We start from the raw sequence: 21,446 nt of genomic DNA, 5'->3' as shown, positions 1-21,446 counted from the left end.
CTGGATTGGCTGATGACCCTTCTCCGGTTTCTGACCCATGGATTGGCCGACGACCATTGCCTGGTTTTAGACGCTGGCTTGGCTGACAACCCTTCTCCAGCTTCTCCTGGATTGGCTCAATTCATCCCTCCCATCTAGTGCTGCTTCATAGATCTCCAGTGGTGAGTTATAATTTATTTGTCATTTGGGAATCATATATGTATGATGTACATTACATAACCTTGCTGTACATTACAAGCCATTGAGCACCTTGAGCGTAAAAGTGTACTATGCACCCAGAAAGCTATACGGGTACCATTTTAACCATGAAAAGCAAGAGAATAGAATTTGCAGTAAATTATATATATATGTATGTATTTGACATATATTAGGACTAAGGCCTATGTCACCTGACTATATTTTTGTAACAAAGTGAAAAAAAACTGTAAAAAAAAGTTAAGTTCAAATTTCATGAAAACCGCATAAGTCCGACTGTTACAAAAGGGCAATATCTGAGTAGACCTGGGTCTCTAGTTTTCAGAATAGTAACATTTGTGACTTGTATTGAATGTTCTGATGCTCCAGGGGCTTTGATATTAAAGAATGAAAATGTTACATGTGGTGAAAAAAATGGCCTTGAAAAAGCCATTGGTACTACTCGTGGGTAAGAGGCTGCTGTGCACCCAAATAGCTACCTGATTATGTATATGGGGTATAATTTAAACCGTGACAAGAAAGAGAATATAATTTGAGGTATATTAGGCCTAAGGCCTATGTCACCTGACTTTATTTTCACAACAAACTGAATCAGAAGCAATACAATTATTATTTTCATATACGCTGTGCCAAAGTAAAACATTTGTAAAAAGAAAGAAAAATGACAGAATTGAAAAGAGAATACATACATTGTTACCTTAGGGACTTAGCTTTTTAAATATGTACACCATGAGGGCGTGTTACTGTTATATAATGCAAATAATGGCTTTTAATTACTGATAAAGTACAATGAGAAATGCAAAAGCAAAAAATGGAAAAAATACACATTTATTTCCAAATAAAATATTGTCACCATACATTGTACTAGGAACATAATTTAAATGTTGTAATAACCAGGACACATGGTCAAATAATATGTGAGCATTTAATCTATAGCAGCACTTTTTATTCTCAAGCTATAATGGCTGCAAACTGAGGAAAAATTACTTTTTAATTTTTTTTCACCATATTCCCATTAGAATGCATAGATAAGTAAAAAAGTTCTTAGCAAAAAGTACCACCCAAAGAAAGCCTAATTGGTGGCGAAAACAACAAGGTATAGATCATTTGTGTGTGATAAGTACTGATAAAGTTATTGGCGAATTAATGGGAGGAGTGTGAAAAGTAGACAATTGTTCTGTTTTTTTAGGGGGAAAACCCCAGGTACGCAAAGTGGTTAATATTGTAATAAATGTACCCCAAATGGAAACAAAACTGCTAAGCATAAAATGTGCCTCTATAGGAAAAAAAATAGGCTGGCAAAGATTGAAGCTGCAAAGCAAACCACTAGAGATATCAAATCCCAAGCTGTTTTGCAGGTTTATCGACTCAAAAAAAAAAAAAAAAAAAAAAAAAAGGAAGACTGTAAGACTTTATTGGACTCCTAAAGGATGAGGTAGGGAACTCAATGGTGGACGACCAAAGTAGGGCGGAGCTACTGAATGCTTGCTTTGCTTCTGTCTTCACAAAGGAATCATCGTTGTTGCAAATTACAGATGCGGAAGGGTCCCAGTCTTCCAACTTTAATATTAAATACTAAATGCAGGGAGGAGCTGAGGTAAGACTAAATAAAATCAAGACTGATAAGGCACCTAGCCTGGATGGCATACATCCTTGGGTGCTAAGGGACTTAAGTTCAGTTATTAATATACCCTTTTATCTTATCTTTTGTGACTATTTCAAGAGGCATAGCTCCAAAAGATTGACATACAGCCAACGTCTTCTCATTATTAAAGAGAATCTGAAGCGAGAATAAATCTCGCTTCAGACCTCATAGATAGCAGGGGCATGTGTGCCCCTGCTAAAACGCTGCTATCCCGCGGCTTAACGGGGGTCCCTTCACCCCCAAATCCCCTCCGTACAGCGGGGGAGCGCTTCCGCATTGGGGCAGGGCTAACCGCCGCAGCCCTGCCCCACGCGCGTCTTTCAGATGCACATCTCCGCCTCTTCCCCGCCCCTCTCAGTCTTCCTTCACTGAGAGGGGCGGGGGAGAGGCAGCAATGCGCGTCTGATAGACGGCGCTGAGAGGCAGGGCTGCAGCCGTTAGCCCTGCCTCCAGGAAGAGAATTTTACGACCAAGTTTGCGACCAACTTTTGCGGGGGTGGGTTTGGGGGTGAAGGGACCCCCGTTAAGCTGCGGGATAGTGGCGTTTTAGCAGGGGCATACATGCCCCTGCTAACTATGAGCTCTGAAGCGAGATTTATTCTCGCTTCAGAGTCTCTTTACACAAGGGCAAAGAAATCAGAACCGGGAAATTATAGACCTGCAAGTTTAAAGGGAAGCTTAAGGCTAAAAAGAAATTATATTAACTTACCTGGGGCTTCTTACAGCCGGAAAGGGAAATTGTAAAGGTGCTGGAGACACAGTTTCACAGAGCTGGATTAGCCTGGATATTTGCCGATGCCTGGTCTCTACTGGATTGCTCACACTGCTACAAAGTCATGCAAAACAAAAAATTGAGACGACACACTACTGGCTGCAAAACTTTGCTGTATTGAGCGGACAAAATACACTACATGTTACGGATAAAACTATTTTACACCTGATGGATAGTTTTATCCGTAACATGTGGTGTCTTGTCCGCTCAATACAGCAAAGTTTTGGAGCCAGTAGTGTGCCGGCTTCATACAGCCCCCTGGACTCGTACTGTGCCTACAAAGTCTTCCTGATCCCCTCCAGCAAGCAGCGGCCACTGCTGGAAAGCTGGCCGGTCTCCGCCAGTCGGCGGCTATTGCGCGTGCACTACCCCGAGCCACGTGCACCCTGATCACACTCTTGTAACTGGGAGCGCTTTGTGCATACGCAGTAGCGATTTCCGCTCAAACCAAATAACTATGTAAGAAATATTTACTCAGTGAGAGTAAGAAATCAACTCCAGTGTCACTAATCCATCTCGGTAGAATAAATAGCTAAACTTTTTCACTGAGCTGCTCTTAGAAAACCCTAAGACGTCATATGTGCTTTTAAAGGGGGAAAAAAATGTAAGGACTACTTCTGGTCAAAAAAACAAAACAAACCATTGAATGGCAATACATTTATGTAGTCTATGCACTCTGTACAGCTACATGAACATAAATAGTTTACATCTGGTACATCGTAGTGTCTATAACAGACACACATTTATATCTGTAGTAGCACCTCCATCTTTCTCCTCATGCTGATACCTTCTCCTCCAGCCTTGTGCCCTCCCCATCATGCAAATACAGTATGTCTGTGAAATTCCATGTCTGCTCTGTACAGATTATGGGCTGGACTGATGACATAAGTTGTTTTTGTACATTGTATTGGTACAGCACTTGGGAAAGAAGTGAGAAACCGAGCAGAGTTATTATTAATATAAGAAATCTGAGACAGCATGCTATACTGTAATTCTTATCCCAGATGTCTGCCTGCCTGGATCAGAATACATTCCTTTTTTAGCAATTGGTGTGGGCTGGGAGGACAAGGGGGTGGAGTCATTACCTCAGTCACTCAGCATCCTTTGCGCCGATGGTTAAGAAAGAAAATGAAAGAAAGAAAAAAATATGACTGGGCAGATTTCAAACTCATATGTGGAATACAGACCCTGGGGATGAGAAAATCATACTTATTTATGTGTGATTTATATCTTTGTTCTTTAAGTCTGCTAATACAGTCCAATAAAATTTCACTGCTCGTTAATTCTACTATAACTACTTAAATTAGGAAATAATTCACAACATTTACTGACACTGATTTGTACAAGCAAAACATGATCCAATCAATCATAGATGTCAAATTGCTTTGTGAAATATTTGCATTTATTGTCAAAAATCTTTCAGTTTTCCTATGTAAAAAAGAAAAAAAAAAGTTTTCACATAGAAAAACTAATTGCTGAATATTTTCCTTTCCTATCTAATATCTTTCAAAGCAAAGTGTTCTCTGTGATTGTGACAATGACATCAGTAAAAAAACTGAGAAAAAAAAATATAAAACGTTTATAATTTTCATTTCTAAAGGGAAATGTGGGTACCTCGGCTTAGCCTTCCTGGCGGTAAACCCGAACGTAGTGACGTCATCACGCCCGTCGCCATGGCGACGGGGGAAGCCCTCCAGGAAATCCCGTTCTTTGAACGGGATTTCCTGATCAGAGATCGCCGGAGGCGATCGAAGAGGGCGGGGGGATGCCGCTGCACAGCGGCTATCATGTAGCGAGCCCTGGGCTTGCTACATGATTTAAAAAAATTAAAAATAAGAAAAAAAAAACTGCTGCTCTGCCCCCTGGCGGTTTTTCATAGACCACCAGGAGGGTTAAACACGGGTCGGCTTATATGTGAGTATTTACTGGTAAGTGGAGTACGTTGATTGTACTCAAATATGTTTGCATTCTTTTAGATTGTTTGTCTTCTCCTGCTTGGTCCAATTATACTTAAATCATTTAATGGAAATCTGAAGTGAGATAAATATAGAGGCTGACATAAGTATTTCCTTTTAATCAATGCCAGTTGTCTGGCAGTCCTGCTGATCTATTTGGCTGCAGTAGTGTCTGAGTTGCACCAGAAACAAGCATGCAGCTAAACTTGTCATATCTGACTGACAATGTCAGAAACACCTGATCCGTGGCCGCCTGTGAACATCGCAACTGGGTCGGGTCATCTGCGCCTGCATTCTTTTCCCTTCGCGTCCACGTCATCTGGCGCATACTGCGTCTGTGCAGTAGTTGTGCACAGGCGCAGTACACTGCCAGATGATGTGGATGCGAGGGGAAGGAATGCCTGCGCAGGTGCACAAGACCCGACCTGCCGGCGGGGTTGCGATGTTCACAGGCGACCATCGGGACAAAACGGAGGACTGGGGCTGCAGCGAGGGCACGAGACCGCTGCTATGGGCTGGAAGAAGCCCCAGGTGACTAAAATCTCTTTTACCCTATTCACCTCAGAAATCCTTTAACCACTTCAGGACTCAGCCTTTACCCCCCCTTAAGGACCAGCGCTGATTTCTAAGATCTGTGCTGGGTGGGCTCTACAGCCCCCAGCACAGATCAAATAACAGGCAGATCGCCCCCTTTTTCCCCCACTAGGGGGATGATGTGATGGGGGGGGGGGTCTGATCGCTCCTGCCTGCGTGTGGGTGGCGGGGGGGGGGGGGGGCACCTCAAAGCCCCCTCCACCGCAGGATTCCCCCTCTCCTCCCTCCCTTCCCCGGAGATCGGAGGCTGCACAGGAACGGATCTGTCCTGTGCAGCCTCTAACAGGCTTCTGCCTGTCATGTGACAGCGATCCCCGGCCGCTGATTGGCCGGGGATCGCTGATCTAGTACAATGCTGCTACTGTTAGCAGCGTTGTAAAAATGTAAACAGCGCTGATTATTTCCGCTTGTGTTTACATTTAGCCTGCGAGCCGCGATCGGCAGCCCGCAGGCTATTCACGGAGCCCCCCGCCGTGAATTGACAGGAAACAGCCGCTTGCACGAGCGGCTGTTTCCTGATTAATTAGCCTGCAGCCGGGGACGGAGATGTGCGTCGCTGGTCCTGCAGCTACCCCTTTGCCGACGCACGTTATGAGTGGGCGGTCGGCAAGTGGTTAAGGGATAAATAAGAGTAATGCCTGGTACACACCATGCAATTTCCTGTGAGATCGGCAGTTTGAATCAATAATTGCCGATAGGTCCAATCTGATTGCCAATCATTTTTCTGATAAATTTTCTGTTCACTTTTATACAAAATCGATCAGAAATCAAAATGGACCTGTCATAAATTATTGTTTCAACATGTCAATCTGATGGGAAATTGTATGGTGTGTACCAGGCATTAGGCATAATGTTTCAATTATCAGGGACTGGTCTGTTACCTGAAAAGGGCAAAATAAAAAAAAAAAAAAAAAAAGCTTCAAACAAAGCAGTTACTAAAAACATACGCCAAGTATTTGCAAGCGCCAAAATGAACAATGTTGTATCTACATGTACACTTAAGATGGACTTGCAAGGCATGGTCTCAAAGCTGTGCTTTGATAAAGGGAACCCTTTGTGGAACCAAAAAGTTGCAACTTGGTGTTACTTGCTTTTGGGTTGTAAGCCAACATTATCGGATTGCTAGCAATTTTTTTACTGAGCCAATCATTGGTTTACTAAAGCAACGTTATTGTTCACTGTATTGCTTGCAAGAAGTGCAGAAGGGACCCTGCTTTATCATCTGAAAATGGACATAAAAAAGGCCAGGAATTAATATAACAGGTTCTGTAGTGTGTTTCACTTCTTGTATGCACAAAACAAAGACATAATTCCAGGCCACTTTAAAAAAACAAAACAAAAAACTAAGCAATCTAAATGGTCTCAATTCAAGACTACAGTGTGACCCTCACTGATAAAAAAAATTCCCCCTTTTACCTCTTTCTTGCTCTCAGAAGCCTTTTTCTGCTAGGAAAGTGTTTTATAGTTGGAATTTCTTATCAGTAAGGGTCACACTGTAGTCACTTCCTGTCTGAGTCAGGACTGAGTCAGCCACTTACATACCTGATATTTAACTTTCAGGTAGAGAAAGAAAAAAGGAACACAGCATAGTTATTTGTGTGCTAGGCACTGTACATACACATGTCTCTCTCATGTCACATGTCAGTTCGGGTATCCTTTAAGTTACGCCCGCTGTAGTTATTTCCACATGCAGTATATAGGGCTTGCCTTTAACTTTAGAATTCTGTAGTTATTTTAAAGAGACTCTGAAGTCTCCTAAAAATGAGGTTTTTACTTTAAAAACCTCTAACATAATTGCCCTACCGAAAACGCCGCATCCCCGCGGCTGAAAACTCAATTAATCACCCCTACCTCCCTCAGCAAAATCTTGGTTGTGGATTTTGCTCAGTGAAGGAAGACAGAGGGGCAGGGAGAGGCGGCGATCCGCGCGATGGCGGCGATCCGCGCTGATGGACGCGTGTAGAGGCAGATCTGCAGCCAAAAGCTGTGCCTCTATGCGGAAGGAGCCCCGCAATGTGCCACAGGGAGTTTGGGGTGATTTATGGAGTTTTCAGCCGTGGGAATGCAACGTTTTAGGAAGGGCAATTATGTTAAAGAGGTTTTTAAAGGAAAAACCTCATTTTTTGGAGATTTTTCAGTCTCTTTCACAGTCTCTTTAAATATTAATATTATTATATTTTATAGATCAATCCTTAACTTAACCACTTCAGCCCGCGGGGATTTTTCACCTTATGCATCACAGCAATTTTCACCTCCCATTCATTCGCTAATAACTTAAAGCGGATCCGAGATGAAAAAATAACTATAGCAAGAAACTGGTCTATATATCTTACCTAAAGTTTAGATGGTTTACACAGTAAATCCAGCTGCAAACTGCATCTACAGTAAATTATCATTTCTTCTTGTGATACAATGAGCACGGCCATGCTTTGCTTGTCATCACACACACACAGGCAAAGCTGCTCTGTATCTCCACCCCTCAGCCTGTGAACTCCCCTCCCCTCTCCACCCCCTTGCATCTAACATGAGTGTAAATAGTATATAGTATAGTTGTCCCCAGTATCCCCAATATAGTTGGCCTCAGTATAGTTGCCCAAGTTAGTATAGCTAGTATAGTTGCCCCCAGTCCGTATAGTGTAGTTGCCCCCCAATATAGATAGTAGTTAGCCCCAGTCAGTATAGTTAGCCCCAGTCAGTATAGTTTCCCCTGGTGTGTCGTCCTCAGGAAAGGGGGGGGCGCTGATCGCATTACCTTCGGCGGCCGCTTCCCCTGTAACGGTCTCTCTCTCCCTACGCTTCACAGACCGCATGTCAGAGCGACCCTCTGCGCTGTTATGACAGGACAGCGGGTCACCTATCAGCATGCATACAGGAAGACTGCCTGTATGCACGCTGATAGGCGACCCGCTGTCCTGTCATAGCGGCGCAGCGGGTCGCGCTGACATGTGGTCTGTGTAGCAGAGAGAGACAGCTACAGTGAAAGTGGCCACCCGCTGAGATGCCAGTACGTGGCCCCCTCCTCGCACATCGGTTTCCTGCTTCCGCTCCAGCCCTCTGTGCGCCTCCACCAATCAGCGCACAGGGGGCAGGCACATGATAATGAGGATCCTCCTCGCCAGGCTCAGCTCCCAGCAGCATGGGACTGAACGCCGCAGCGTTGGAGGAATTGGGGGCGGCTCCAGCAGTTTAGATTAGTGTAAACTATTAATGTAATAAAAAATTAAGCATTTGGGAGGAAGAATGCCCCAGAAACTATATGTAAGGGGTACAAATATGAAAAGTGCAAACGTTTGTCTCTGATCCACTTTAATCACTACTTATCACAATTTATTGATCTAGATCTTGTTTTTTCCGCCACTAATTAGGCTTTCTTTGGGTGGTACATTTTGCTAAGAATTATTTTTTTATAAATGCATTTTTACAGGATTAATAAGAAAAAAATGGAAAAAATTCATTATTTCTCAGTTTTCGCCATTATAGCTTTAAAATAATCCACGCTACCGTAATTAAAACCTATGTATTTTATTTGCCCGTTTGTCTCGGTTATTATACCATTTAAATTTTGTCCCTATCACAATGTATGGCGCCAATATTTTATTTGGAAATAAAGGTGCATTGTTTCCGTTTTGCGTCCATCACTATTTACAAGCTTATAATTTAAAAAATGTTTGTAGTATATCCCCTTCAAATGCATATTTAAAAAGTTCAGACCCTTAGGTAACTATTGGTCTTTTTTTTTTTTATTGTAATTTTTTTTTTCCATTAAAAATTTTATTTGGGTAATATTTTGGTGTGGGAAATAAACAGCTAATTTTTAATGTTGTTATATGTGTTAACTGTAATGTAAAAAATATGTAGCTGTAGTTTTACTATTTGGCCACAAGAGGGCCACCTTCAGTTTTTTCCCTCCTTGTGCTTCTCGCTAAGCGGAAGCAAAAGGGGATGCGGAAATTTTGATGCGCAGAAAGACTGAAGCCTCTTGTAAGAGCGCTTCGGTTTTTCTGCGGGGGACACGCATTGGTGATCAGGAACCATGTTCCCGTTCACTGATCCCAGGGCTACCGGGGGACACCACGAGGGCGTGCCCGCGATCGCGCCGAAGCGCGGCACCGCAGCCGCCCAGACGTGAGCTTCACGTCCGGGAGGCAGAAATGGTTCAAGACAGAAGAGTTAACTTTAGGTTTGCCTGAGGTAAATGGTTTAGTGAATACTACATGCCTTATCACCATGGTGACAACACTAGAAACACCTCAAACATTATTAAGGCACGTACACACACCTGATCTCTTCAAACGATGGGTTGTCAGACCCACCCGTGGGGAGGCTGTTCTGGCGGCAGTTTCCCCATGTGTACAGCCTGTCGGCAGGCTGATAAGGCTGGTTTTGACCGATCCAACGAGCAGATCAGTCAAAACCAGCCTTATCAGCCTGCCGACAGACTGTACACATGGGGAAACTCGCCGGAACGGCCGCCCGTGGGCGGGTCTGAAGACCGTCGTTTGAAGAGATCAGGCGTGTGTACGCGCCTTTAAAGACAGGAGATGAGCTTGAGCAGATTAGAAAAATAAAGGGAAAACTGTATGTACATTTGCTAGGAATAAATGTTAGGAATAAGTGCAGTGTAGTGTGTGTTTCTGTGTAAAAATAATAGAAGGAACTTTAAACTAATGTAATGATTTAAAGGGAACAAATGAGGCTGTACTACATGATGCAGCCTGCTTTGCAATTATAAATGCCTAGTGTATGAAGGAAGATTTTGTTGAAAATAATAATTAGCGATAGTTAGGAATTTTACAACAGTGCAATACCTTTTGGTAGCAGTTGATGGAGAGGTATGGGAGAGACTTGAAGCTGATCCCTCTGTATGGAAATATACACATTTATTGTAAGGGCCTCTGTGACTAAAAACATGTCTTCAATAAATACCTGGTTGATCACTCAAAAAGATAGCTTACCTGTTTGACTATTTACTTGTGTTTCTCCTGGAGCAGAACTAGTACTTCCCGACGTCCCTGAAAAGCAGAACAAAAAATATTTTCAGCATGAAACCATCATACAGTATATGAGGTTGGTGCCGATTAACAATGTGAAATTTTAACAGGTAGAATAACAGCACAGGGCTCATTCACAGCATTGTGTGATGCTGTCAGTTATAACTGGATGCAAAAATGCGTTAGAACTGTGGGAAATGTTTTTTTTTTTTTTTGTGCACAAAAAATGCATATGCATACTACATTAACTACTTGCCGACCGGCTAACGCCAATGGTGGCGGCGGCGGCAGCCCCAGGACCGCCTAACGCTGATTGGCTTCAAGTCCTGGGGCTCTGATTTGCAGGAGATTGCGCGCAGGCTGCGCGCGCATCTCCTGCTTGGGGGCGATTGCCGCTCGGGAGACTGTTAGACGGCGTAATCGCCGTCTATTTACATAGTACAGCGCTGCGATCAGCAGCAGCGCTGTACTGGGGACAGCCGTGTGACACTGCTGTCCCCCGGGGGGCAAGAGAGCGAGCGGCTCTCATAGGCAGAATCCTATGACAGCCGATCGCATGATTGGCTGGATGCAGGGAAGGAGGGCGGGAGGGAGGGGAATAACAAAACAAAAAAAAAAGCATATTTTGTTTAAAAAACGCACAGATAAATATTTATTTAAAATAAAAAAAAAAAAAAACTTGGGGGCGATCAGACCCCACCAACAGAGAGCTCTTTTGGTGGGGGGAAAAGGGGGGGGGATCACTCGTGTGCTGTGTTGTGCGGTCCTGCAGCTTGGCCTTAAAGCTGCAGTGGCCATTTTAGTTAAAATGTGCCTGGTCTTTAGGGGGGTTTACCACTGTGGTCCCTCAAGTGGTTAAAGCTATGTGAAAGCTATATTGCAATCTGGTTTTACTGTATCCTTTCACAGAAATGTGTGCAAACATGTATTGCGTGAAATGACAGAACATGCTAATCAATAGGCTCATTCACATTGCATATTTGTGTGCAAGTTAATAAAACAATGGCATCATACCTTTTTTCTGCACAATACATACTTTGATGTCTATTGTATTCCATGCTGCCACACACAAGGATGTTTTAATGCATACAAATGTGCATTCTATGCATTGGAAACCTATACAAATGTGCTAAGTTAAAATGTGAGGAAAAGGAAAGACAAAAACGAAGTAGGGTTACATACGTGTTGTTTGACGTCTCGCAGATACCTACAAAGCAAAATACTTATATATAAGATTACATAAATACGTAAAGAATATAATTCTTCCCCCATAGTAATAAGCTTAGAATTCATAATGTTTACTAGAGGAAGAGATGAAATTTACCACTGCAGCAGGAGGCTGAATCATACAACCAACAGTTTCTCGAAGCCTTTTAAGTTCAGTTTCTTCATCTTCCATCTTCTCTCCACTCTGTGCAGGTCTGATCTGAATATGGAAACGTCGTGGCTCTTCATCATCGTCATCGAAATCAGAGTCACTGGATGAGCAGCAGGGAATGGCAGGTTCTTCTGTATTGTTGTTAAGAATTGCAGTTTAGAGTCATAGCTATGTTATAGACTGTACTTAGTTAAGCTTAAAGTGGAACTGAACGTAGACCTTTCTCTCTGCTTTGAAAGATTAGCTACAGTATAATAAACTTCAGGAACAAAAAATAATTCTTCACCAAACTAAAGTTCATGGAAATCCTAAAGTTGAACCTGAAGTTTTACTTGGATTCACCTCACTAGAAGCACTGAAAAGGGTTCAGCTTGTGATTACACAGGGCGGAGAGCTGCCTGTGCACAGCTCACAGCTATGATTCAGGCCGGATTCACACTATAAGCGCCCTTGGGAGCGTTTGATCAGCGCTTTTTAAAAATCACTCCCATTCACTTTCATAAAAATCGCAGTAAAAATTGTGAACGCGATCGCGGCAATTTTTATGCGATTTTAATGAAAGTGAATGGGAGCGCCCAGAAAGTGATAATCAAACGCAAACGCTCCCAAAAGCGCTTATAGTGTGGATCCGGCCTCAAAGCTGCTGCTAAGTCTCTCTGATCTAGCTAAACAAGCACAGTCCAGTGAATTTATTCAGCAACCATATGTGAAATTAAAACTTGATGTGCTAGAGTTTGAGTCTGCTTTAATTCCACTGTTATACTAAGATAACAAAAATGTATTTTCTGAGATCAGTATTTGCTTCTTGTATAATTATACTTACAAAAGTGTGAAGCATCCTTATTCACCACCAAAATAAGGCAAAGCTCAACTAAAAAACACGTAAGGGCCTATACACACTGCTGCGCTTTTAAAATCGCATTCGATTTTTAAATCGCAAGCCTTCATGAGAATAGAAAAAGCGCATCGCACCAGTGTGTACAGGTCTTCACGATTTTCATTATTTTTCAAAAGACCTTGCAATTAAAAAGCGCATGCGATTTGAAAAGCGCAGCAGTGTGTACAGGCCCTTACACTGCATCCTTACCCCATCAGCTCTGTTATGAAGGAAGAAAAGGTTATATCTTCTTTGTAGCAGCAGACATCAGCCGGAGGCAGTAGGGTACCATACACTAATATTAGGTGATTCACACATTAGAACATAAGCTGATCTAAACCAATTCCACAGCACAATGAACCAGAAATAGAGGTGCTGCATTTCTGTCTTCAAAGATGACAGCCACTGCTGTGGCACAGGTAAAAGTCTTACCTTACCTGCCTACAAAAAAGGGCTTTTTCTTCTATTACTTTATTATTATGTAGATATATATTATTATATTGGGACACATTTTCCTCATACATTCCCAAGACTTTGTTAGTGTTTTCTCTATACAGTGTAAAAAAGTGAAAAAGTTCTTATATTTGAGTTGCTTTAGGATGCAAAAGCTAGTCGTTTTGAATCAGGATTCAAAATGTCTTGCTTTTACTGATGGCTAACATGGTACAATAAATCTACTGCCACTACTTTAGGATTTAAACATAGTGATACCAGTAACATTTACACACAATTTTGGTGTGGGAACACATGGAAGAGATAGAGATGGCAGACATAACATAATGAGCTGTGCAATGTTTTGTTTAGAAACAACCAGCAACCCTGGCTCACTGAACCAATCAAACAGCTGAAAAGGTGCTCTGGGGTGGCAGAAAGGTGCTGGAGATTATTATTATTATTATGACTATTATTATCATCCTTCTAATACAATGATAATTATTACAGCTGCAAACATTCGTCTACGATATCAAAACCGTAGACGGGATTATACACTATATATTACCAGGCCTGGACAATTTTTGCCAATGGCCTCCTCATATTTTGGATGTATTACAATTGTTTTTATGTTTTTTATGTGTGCTTAGATTTTATGCTTATATCTTCATGTCATATTCACATTATTTTTTATTATACAGTTTTATTATTTTTTTATAATTCTTATTATATTTTTTTATATATATATATTTTTATTATTATTTTATTAATTTTTTATTAATTCCAGAAGTATACACCATTTTATTTACCAATTGTAAAAAGTCGGGCATTGTTCATGCTTTTATCTTCATTATCTTTCAGCATGTATAATGACATTTGAAGTCTTTTCACTGTACTTGTTCTTTTGAACCACTAGATGGCAGCAAACACACCACTGTGCTCCATGTTCCCTTTCTAAACACTGCCCTGTGCATGCAGAGAAAGCATGCATGTTATGTAAGACCACATGCACACCAATCTACTCCTTACAGCTGGCAGCAGCTGATTGGAGGACTCTCTGTCCCCATGGCCACTGACTCCACCCACTGACAACACCGCCCTGTGCATGCAGAGAAAGCATGCATGTTATGTAAGACCGCATGCACACCAATCTACTCCTTACAGCTGGCAGCAGCTGATTGGAGGACTCTCTGTCACCATGGCCACTGACTCCACCCACCCACACTGAATCAGCTTCTGGATAGGCCAGAGCTGCCAGCATTAACACATTTAAAGCAGCAAGCGACCTCACAACAGTACAGAGGTGCTCTGCTTGCTATAACTGAATTGCTGGTAAGTCTTTATCTTTATTTTTAACCACTAGACATGCCTTTTTTTCTCTCTTGCTAGCTACAACTTATTCCATTCCCTACCTTCTACTGAAATATACCTAAAGCGGTCAATTTGATACCAACTTAATCTGATTTACTAACTACCTTTTACCACTGTTATCTAGTCCATTCCCCTATACACATTATGTAGTTTACACCGACCCATTCCTTGCAATCACCCCCCTACTATAACATATCACTAAACACTATTTTTGAAATACTATTCTTATTACATTAACTAATAATCCATTTGTATCTTTTTATGGCAACATTTATAGCTATGCCTCTGTCTTTTGTTTACAGTTGTTTATCCCCTGAAGAAGTGGGCAGTGCCCGCGAAACGCGTTGCATCTTTGGGGTATTTTCAATAAATGTGTATATCTATATATTTACAGTCCTTGGTGTCTGCTTTAACGGAGGCGAGTCCACCACTTCCTCCCAGCAATTTTTTTAAAATTTTATGTACTTTTATCCTTCTGGCGCCTCTGTTCACCTACCAATATATTTGAGTCCACCCCAGGTGGAGGGGTGATCTACCCCCTTTCTTCCTATCTACAGAGAGCGACTTCTTAATCCTGAGTGAGGACAGGTCTAATCTCCTCACCTGCCTAATGAGTGGTTACCTAGGTGGTAACCCGTGTTTGTGAGTATTACCATCTCACTGTTTCATTTATCCAATCAATTTTGACATACTACACCATATTGGGCTCTCGATTTCTCTTCAACTTCTGTCCTCACTACTGTCCAGAGTCCCAGACTGTCTACGTGCCGTTTCTGCATTCATGTCCTCCCGCTTCCTCAAATTCAACATGAGTAAAACAGAAATTGTGATTTTTCCACCATCAATATCTACACCCCAATAACCTCGACTTGCTTGGGGGTTATACTTGACTCAGAGCTCCCCTTTAAACCTCACATTGCCTCATTAACCACCGCCTGCTATTTCCAGCTCAAAAATATATTTCGTATCCGTCCCTTCCTCACACAAGAGGCCACCAAAATGCTTGTACACGCCTTAATCATCTCCCGCCTAGACTACTGCAACATCCTGCTCTGTGGTCTACCAAAAAAAAGGCTAGCACCTCTCCAATCCCTTCTAAATTCAGCTGCCCGCCTCATTCACTTTTCCACAAGCTCCTTTGATGCAGCTCCACTATGCCGTTCCCTCCACTGGCTACCCATTACCCAGTGGGTACAGTTCAAACTCCTGACTCTAACATACAAAGCCCTTCATGAGTTGTCCCCTCCATACATCTCCTCACTAATCTCTAGTTATTGTCCCTCCCACAACCTTCGCTCCTCCCAAGAAATTCTCCTGGCCTTTAAGCTGATCAACTGCTCTAATGCTCGCATCCAGGACTTTACACGAGCAGCACCCCTCATCTGGAACCCTCTTCCACAGCTTGTACGTCATGCTCCAAACCTGGACATTTTCAAACGCACTCTTAAAACACACCTTTTCAGACAGACTTTTACAATTTTTTAGCCAGTTTACTTATCTGTTCACAATGTAATCAGAGGCAAAGGCTCACTGCCTCATCCATTCCCCCCACGTCTTCTTACCTAGTGTGTCTACCACTACCCTATACTTTGTAAGCTCGCAAGGGCAGGGTCATCCTCCTAATGTTTACTGTTTTTGTTGCAATATTTATGCTGCTTGAGACTCTGCTGTACATTTTTTAGTTGTACCTATGCTCCCCGTGTTGTCTTACTGTGATTTGTAAAGCGGTGCGGAATATGTTGGTGCTATATAAAAAAAATAAATAATAATAAAATAATAATAATTAGGTCTTAACTTTTATGTGGGTGTTGCTTTGAAGGGTAGCACCTACTACACCCACCTAAAAATTGTTGCAGACTATGTACAGTCCTTATGGCAACAGTATTGCCTGATGCCAGGATAAAGTATCCTGACAGCAAACATTGTCCAGGAATGGTTTAACCACTTGAGCACCAGAGGTTTATACCCCCTAGTGACCAGGCCATTTTTTCAATTCAGCACTTCACAACTGTAATGGTTTAATGCTTGGTCATACAACTTAGCACCCAAATGAATTTTACCTTCTTTTCTTCCCACAAATAGAGCTTTCTTTTTCTGGTATTTGATTACTGCTGCTACTTTTATTTTTTTTTCATTAATCAAAAAGACCAATATAAAAAAAACAACACTTTTTACCCCCTCCCCTCATCTTAATTGGCCTTAGACTAAGATACATACTCTACATTATACATACATAGACATATGCCTATGATAGGGATTAGATTGTGAGCCCCTCTGAGGGACAGTATTGTGACAAGGCAATACTCTGTGCAGTGCTGCGTAAGATGTCAGCGCTATATAGATACATTTAATCAGGTAATTAAAAAAAGAAACAGCCTGCCAGCTCTGATCGCAGGCTGATCGCTGGGGCCCGCTTTGTTTATCGACAGGAGCTTGCGCTTGTGTGTTCAAGAAAAAGACAAAACAGTGATCAAAAACTTAGTAAAATGGGAAAAAAGAAAAGGTAATTGAGGTTGTAAACTGTAATAAAACTGTTTATTACACAGGTTTTGCAATAAGCCTTTTTCTTGGAACAGCTAGATTTAGAATAAAACAGGTTAAGTACCAAACTCTTCCAGATTGCTTTAAACAAAGACTTCATTATGACCAAAACATGCCCTTCAAAAAAATGCTGCCAGATACAGTAATTTTTGTCTGGCTTTCATAAAACAGCAGCTGAGGTATGAGTAATGTAGCACAAGTGCCATCTATGCTATGCTGTCTCCTGTTCCTGAGCAGAACACACTGTACCAACACAAAGACCACTGCCAGAAGTTTGCATCCCTCACAGCCGTGGACTTGGTAACAAGGAAATATTAACACTTACTCATGTATAAAGGCATCTGCAACATTTCAAGAAGAGTATAGAATAAACTGCAGATTCTGGAGAATTTATAAAGAACTTAGTGTAGTAAATAAATGTTTTCTCTTCTCCTTTGTAAGAACGTAAAATAAGAGTCAAATAACTATTTAAAGAAAGACAAGCAGTCCCTAATAGTAACCAGACTTTATTTTTCTTATGTCAAACAGAAGTTCAGTAGCATTTAGGCTGTGAACCGTATCTGCCTATCTACTTATTCATTTTATTATAAAATAAATTTGTTCAAATAATAATGATTTGCCAGCCTTAGAAATATTTACATGGAATGACAGTTCTTGAACACTGTAAATTCTCTTTATAATGATTATATTGCTCATCTTAAACGTCTTGACTCGCTTAATAAACAGTACATACATAAAAGGTATGCACAGTGCTGCCCATAATTATTCAGACCCCTGACAAATTTAGACATAAAGCTACTTTTATTTAACCAGCAAGTAATTTTTTGACGGTAAATGACATAGGTGTCTCCCAAGAGATAATAAGATGATGTACAAGAGGCATTATTGCAGGGAAAAAAACATTTCTCAGCTTTTATTTACATTTGAGCAAAAAGTGTCCAGTCCAAAATTATTCATACCCTTCTCAATAATCAATATAAGAGCCTTTATTGGCTATTACAGCAATCAAATGCTTCCTATAATTGCAGACCAACTTTTTGCACGTCCCCACAGGTATTTTTGCCCATTCATCTTTTGCAATGAGCTCAAAATTTTTCAGGTTGGAGGGTCTTCTTGCCATCACCCTGATCTTTATCTCCCTCCACAAATGCTTGGATTCAAGTCAGGACTCTGGCTGGGCCACTCCAAAACGTTTATGTTGTTGTCTGCTAACCATTTCAGTGTGTTGTGGGTCATTCTCATGCTGATATGTCCAAGTTTCTCTGCAGACTGCCTGATGTTGTCCTTGAGAATCCTCATGTATTGCTCTTTTTTCATGGTGCCATTTACTGTGATTAGGTTCCCTGGTCCATTGGCTGAAAAACACACCCAAAGCATTAGGTTCCCACCACCATGTTTGATAGTGGGGATGGTGTTCTTTGGGTTGAAGGCTTCTCCTTTTTCACACCAAATGAAGGAAACATCACTGTGACCAAACAATTCTATTTTTGTTTTGTCTGACCATAACACAGAAGACCAGAAGTCTTCTTAGTTCAGATGAGCATTTGCGAAGGCCAAGCGAGCTTGTGCCTTATCTGGAGTTGTGGTGTCCCCTGTGGTCTGCATCAGAGGAACCCAGCAGTGTGCAGTGTCTGTTGCATTGTCTGCCTTGAGACATTGCCACTAGCAGAGCCCAGATTCACCAGGATGGCCTTGGTGGTGATCCTTGGATTTTTCACCTCTCCTACTATCCTCCTGGCCAGCACAGGTGTCACTTTTGGCTTCCGACCAGCTCCTCTGAGATTTTCCACAGTGCAGAACATTTTGTATTTGTTTAATAATACTTTGCATTGTAGCCACTGGAACTTGAAAACGTTTATAAATGGCCTTGTAGCCCTTTCCTGACTTGCAAGCAGCCACAATGCGAAGCCGCAGTTCCTCACTGTGCTCCTTTGTCTTAACCATGACTGTCTACAAACCAACTGCAGAGAGCTGCTGTTTTTCACCTGTTGAGTTGATTAAAACAGCTGTTCCAAATTAATCAGGGTAATTAGGATGCTTTAGAACAGCTTGGACTATTTGGAATAGTATAGAACTTTGGATTTTCCCACAGACTGACAGTTTGTGAAGGGTATGAATAATTTTTGGACTGGACAATTTTTGCTCAAATGTAAACAAAAGCTGATAAATGTTTTTTCCCATAATAATGCCTCTTGTACATCGTCTTATTATCTTTTCGGAGACACCTATGCCATTTCCCATCAAAATTTAGTTGCCGGTTGAATAAAAGTAAAGCCTAGTACACACTAGCAATTTTGATGGATCAATCATTGGTCAATTTTACCACCTCCATGTAGTATGAGGGCCAAACAGATTTTCAATTCTATGCAGATTATATAGGTAAATGGTCATACTACATGGAGGTGGTAAAATTGACCAATGATTGATCCATCAAAATTGCTAGTGTGTACTAGGCATTACTTTCAGTCAACATTTGCCAGGGCTATGAATAATTATGGGCAGCACTGCATGCATCTAAGGGCTGCCCATTAGCCTTTTTAATCAAGCTATGGAGCCATTGGAAAATAATTCAGACTCCACTGAGCTAACGTTGGTCATGAGGAACAAAAGATGTGCCTTATTTCCAACAATGGCCCTTATCCAATTCACTTTCTCTGCTAAATTTTTTTCCCAATGTGATATTTTCACACCTTACCAATAAAATGCCTTTTAAGCTACCAGGAAATTAAATACTCAGAATAATAAGCTAAACCCAGAATTCAGACACTATACTGTGCAAATACATCACAACTCTTACGGCCTATTTCCACTACACGCAGATTGGATGCAGAAAAACTGACTCAAATGAATGCGTATGGGTCTGTTTCCACTAAACGTGATTTTTCTGATGCAGATTTTCCCATAGGCATCCATTGGAGTCAGATTTTCTGCATCCATTCTGCAACCAATCTGCGTGTAGTGATAACAGGCCCTTAGGCTTCCTTAACATCCAAAATCGAAATCACAAGCACCAGTATTTTGCGATTTTGTAAGTGACTTTTTCCCCCTTCCCGGCGCTTACCTGCTTGCTACCATTTTGTGCACATCGCTTTTCAAAGTGATTTTGCAGAGCGACTTGTTTTTTTTAACTTCCTGATGCAAATCAGGAAGTGAACTATTTGACCCGGAAAAGAATAAATACAATGTATTTATTCTTAAAAGTGTGAATGCAATTGCCGCACAAATCGATTTTGTGAGCATTTTGCGTTTTCCTATACCTTCCATTGTAGCAAAATCACCCTAAAAATGGTATATGCAGCACTTTGCCGAGTGGAAAGCTGATGGAACGCTCAGATATGAACTATCCTATAAGAATTCATTGCACTAGCGATTAATAGGGAGTTTTTTTTAAATTGCCGGCGTTCAAAAATACCTGCAAAACGCCCTTAAAGGACGTACGAGCCCAAATTGAAAAAAAAAGTTCTGCGGAGGTAGCCACGGCTGCGCAGTCCACACAGACGCGAGTGCGGCTGTGAAGCTCTAGGGCCTCCCTCCCCGATCCACGCTACAGGCTGTCTCCTGTCTCCCTGATCCATCTAGGCTATCTCCTGTAGCGTGGATCGGGGGGAGGCCCTAGAGCTGCGCAGCCGCACTCGTGTCTGTGCGGACTGCGCAGCCGCGGCCTTCTCCGGTGGCCATTTTTGAGGAGGCAGGAGAGCCCGACCCGGGCTGTGGGGTCGGGATCCGGCCGGGCGGAGATTAAGCAGCAGGGACCCGGCGGAACTGCACAGAGGGCGCGGATGGCGTCCTCCGTGCCTTCAAAAATCATGCAGGTACAGAACGTTTTTCTTTTTAATTTGGGCTCGTAAGTCCTTTAAAGAGAGTCTGAAGCCCCCCAAAATAACCTCTTTTTTACTGGACAGTCCACTTCAGCAATAGCTGATACGCTGCATTCCCGCGGCAGAACAATGTATTTATATCTCCAAACTCGGGAGGAGGCAGAGCTTTGCGCAGTAGCTCTGCCTCTGCTCCAGTCAATCTCTGCCTCTACCGCCCCTCTCAGTCTTCTTTCACTGAGAAGGCGGGGAGAGGCAGAGATTGACTGGACTGGAGGCAGAGCTACAGCGCAAAGCTCTGCCTCCCCCGGGCAGCAAAATCCACGACCTGGAAAGTCGTGGAATTTTGACCCAGGATTTTGGGGGTATAAATACCTTGTTCTGCCGTGGAAAAACAGCATATCAGCTATGATCTTATTGCTGAAGAGGACTGGCCATTAAAAAGAGGTATTTTTTGGGCTTCAGACTCGCTTTAAACTCTTTAGCTGATAAATTAAGGGGCCTAGGAAGAGGGAAGCCTCTGGATCATACAGAGGATTACCATGTCCTCCTGCCCCCCCCCCCCCCCCCCCAGTTTCCACACGGACCCTTGAAACATATCAGACAAGAGCATGTTGGATGGCTGTGCTCCTTTTCATGCATGAGCGGGCTGTACTGCACCTGCAGTTATATTTATCGTAAATGGGGTTATAACACTGTTAGTTTGGCTATACGGGGGTGATGATTTAAAACAAAATAATGCACGGAATGCAGCACGTTACTGAGTGATGCATGTGGTACTAGCATAAAGTCTATGAACTGTATACTGCATTGCATGGGTTGCATTGCAGCGGTAGGACATTGCAATCTCATTTTTCAGGATGCGCAATGCTAAGTGTTT

The 21,446-nt window shown here is 42.1% G+C and overlaps 1 protein-coding gene across 6 annotated transcripts in view; it reads right to left on the bottom strand.

Moving 5' to 3' along the window:
- The window catches only part of FCHO1 (FCH and mu domain containing endocytic adaptor 1), a 340,362-nt gene that overhangs the window by 63,240 nt on the left and 255,676 nt on the right, over positions 1-21,446 (bottom strand). For all 6 annotated transcript variants that reach the window (XM_068234105.1, XM_068234106.1, XM_068234107.1 and 3 more), the window contains 4 exons: positions 11,477-11,661; positions 11,335-11,359; positions 10,117-10,173; positions 9,970-10,021 (listed from right to left, as the gene is read on the bottom strand). In XM_068234105.1, coding sequence (XP_068090206.1) covers positions 9,970-10,021; positions 10,117-10,173; positions 11,335-11,359; positions 11,477-11,661 — 319 coding nt within the window. The remainder of the gene's footprint in view (positions 1-9,969; positions 10,022-10,116; positions 10,174-11,334; positions 11,360-11,476; positions 11,662-21,446) is intronic.

This window comes from Hyperolius riggenbachi, chromosome 1 (assembly GCF_040937935.1).
Source record: "Hyperolius riggenbachi isolate aHypRig1 chromosome 1, aHypRig1.pri, whole genome shotgun sequence".
Lineage (NCBI taxonomy): Eukaryota > Metazoa > Chordata > Amphibia > Anura > Hyperoliidae > Hyperolius > Hyperolius riggenbachi.
Note: the sequence above shows the minus strand (reverse complement) of the source record. Positions and strands in the feature narration are given on the sequence as shown.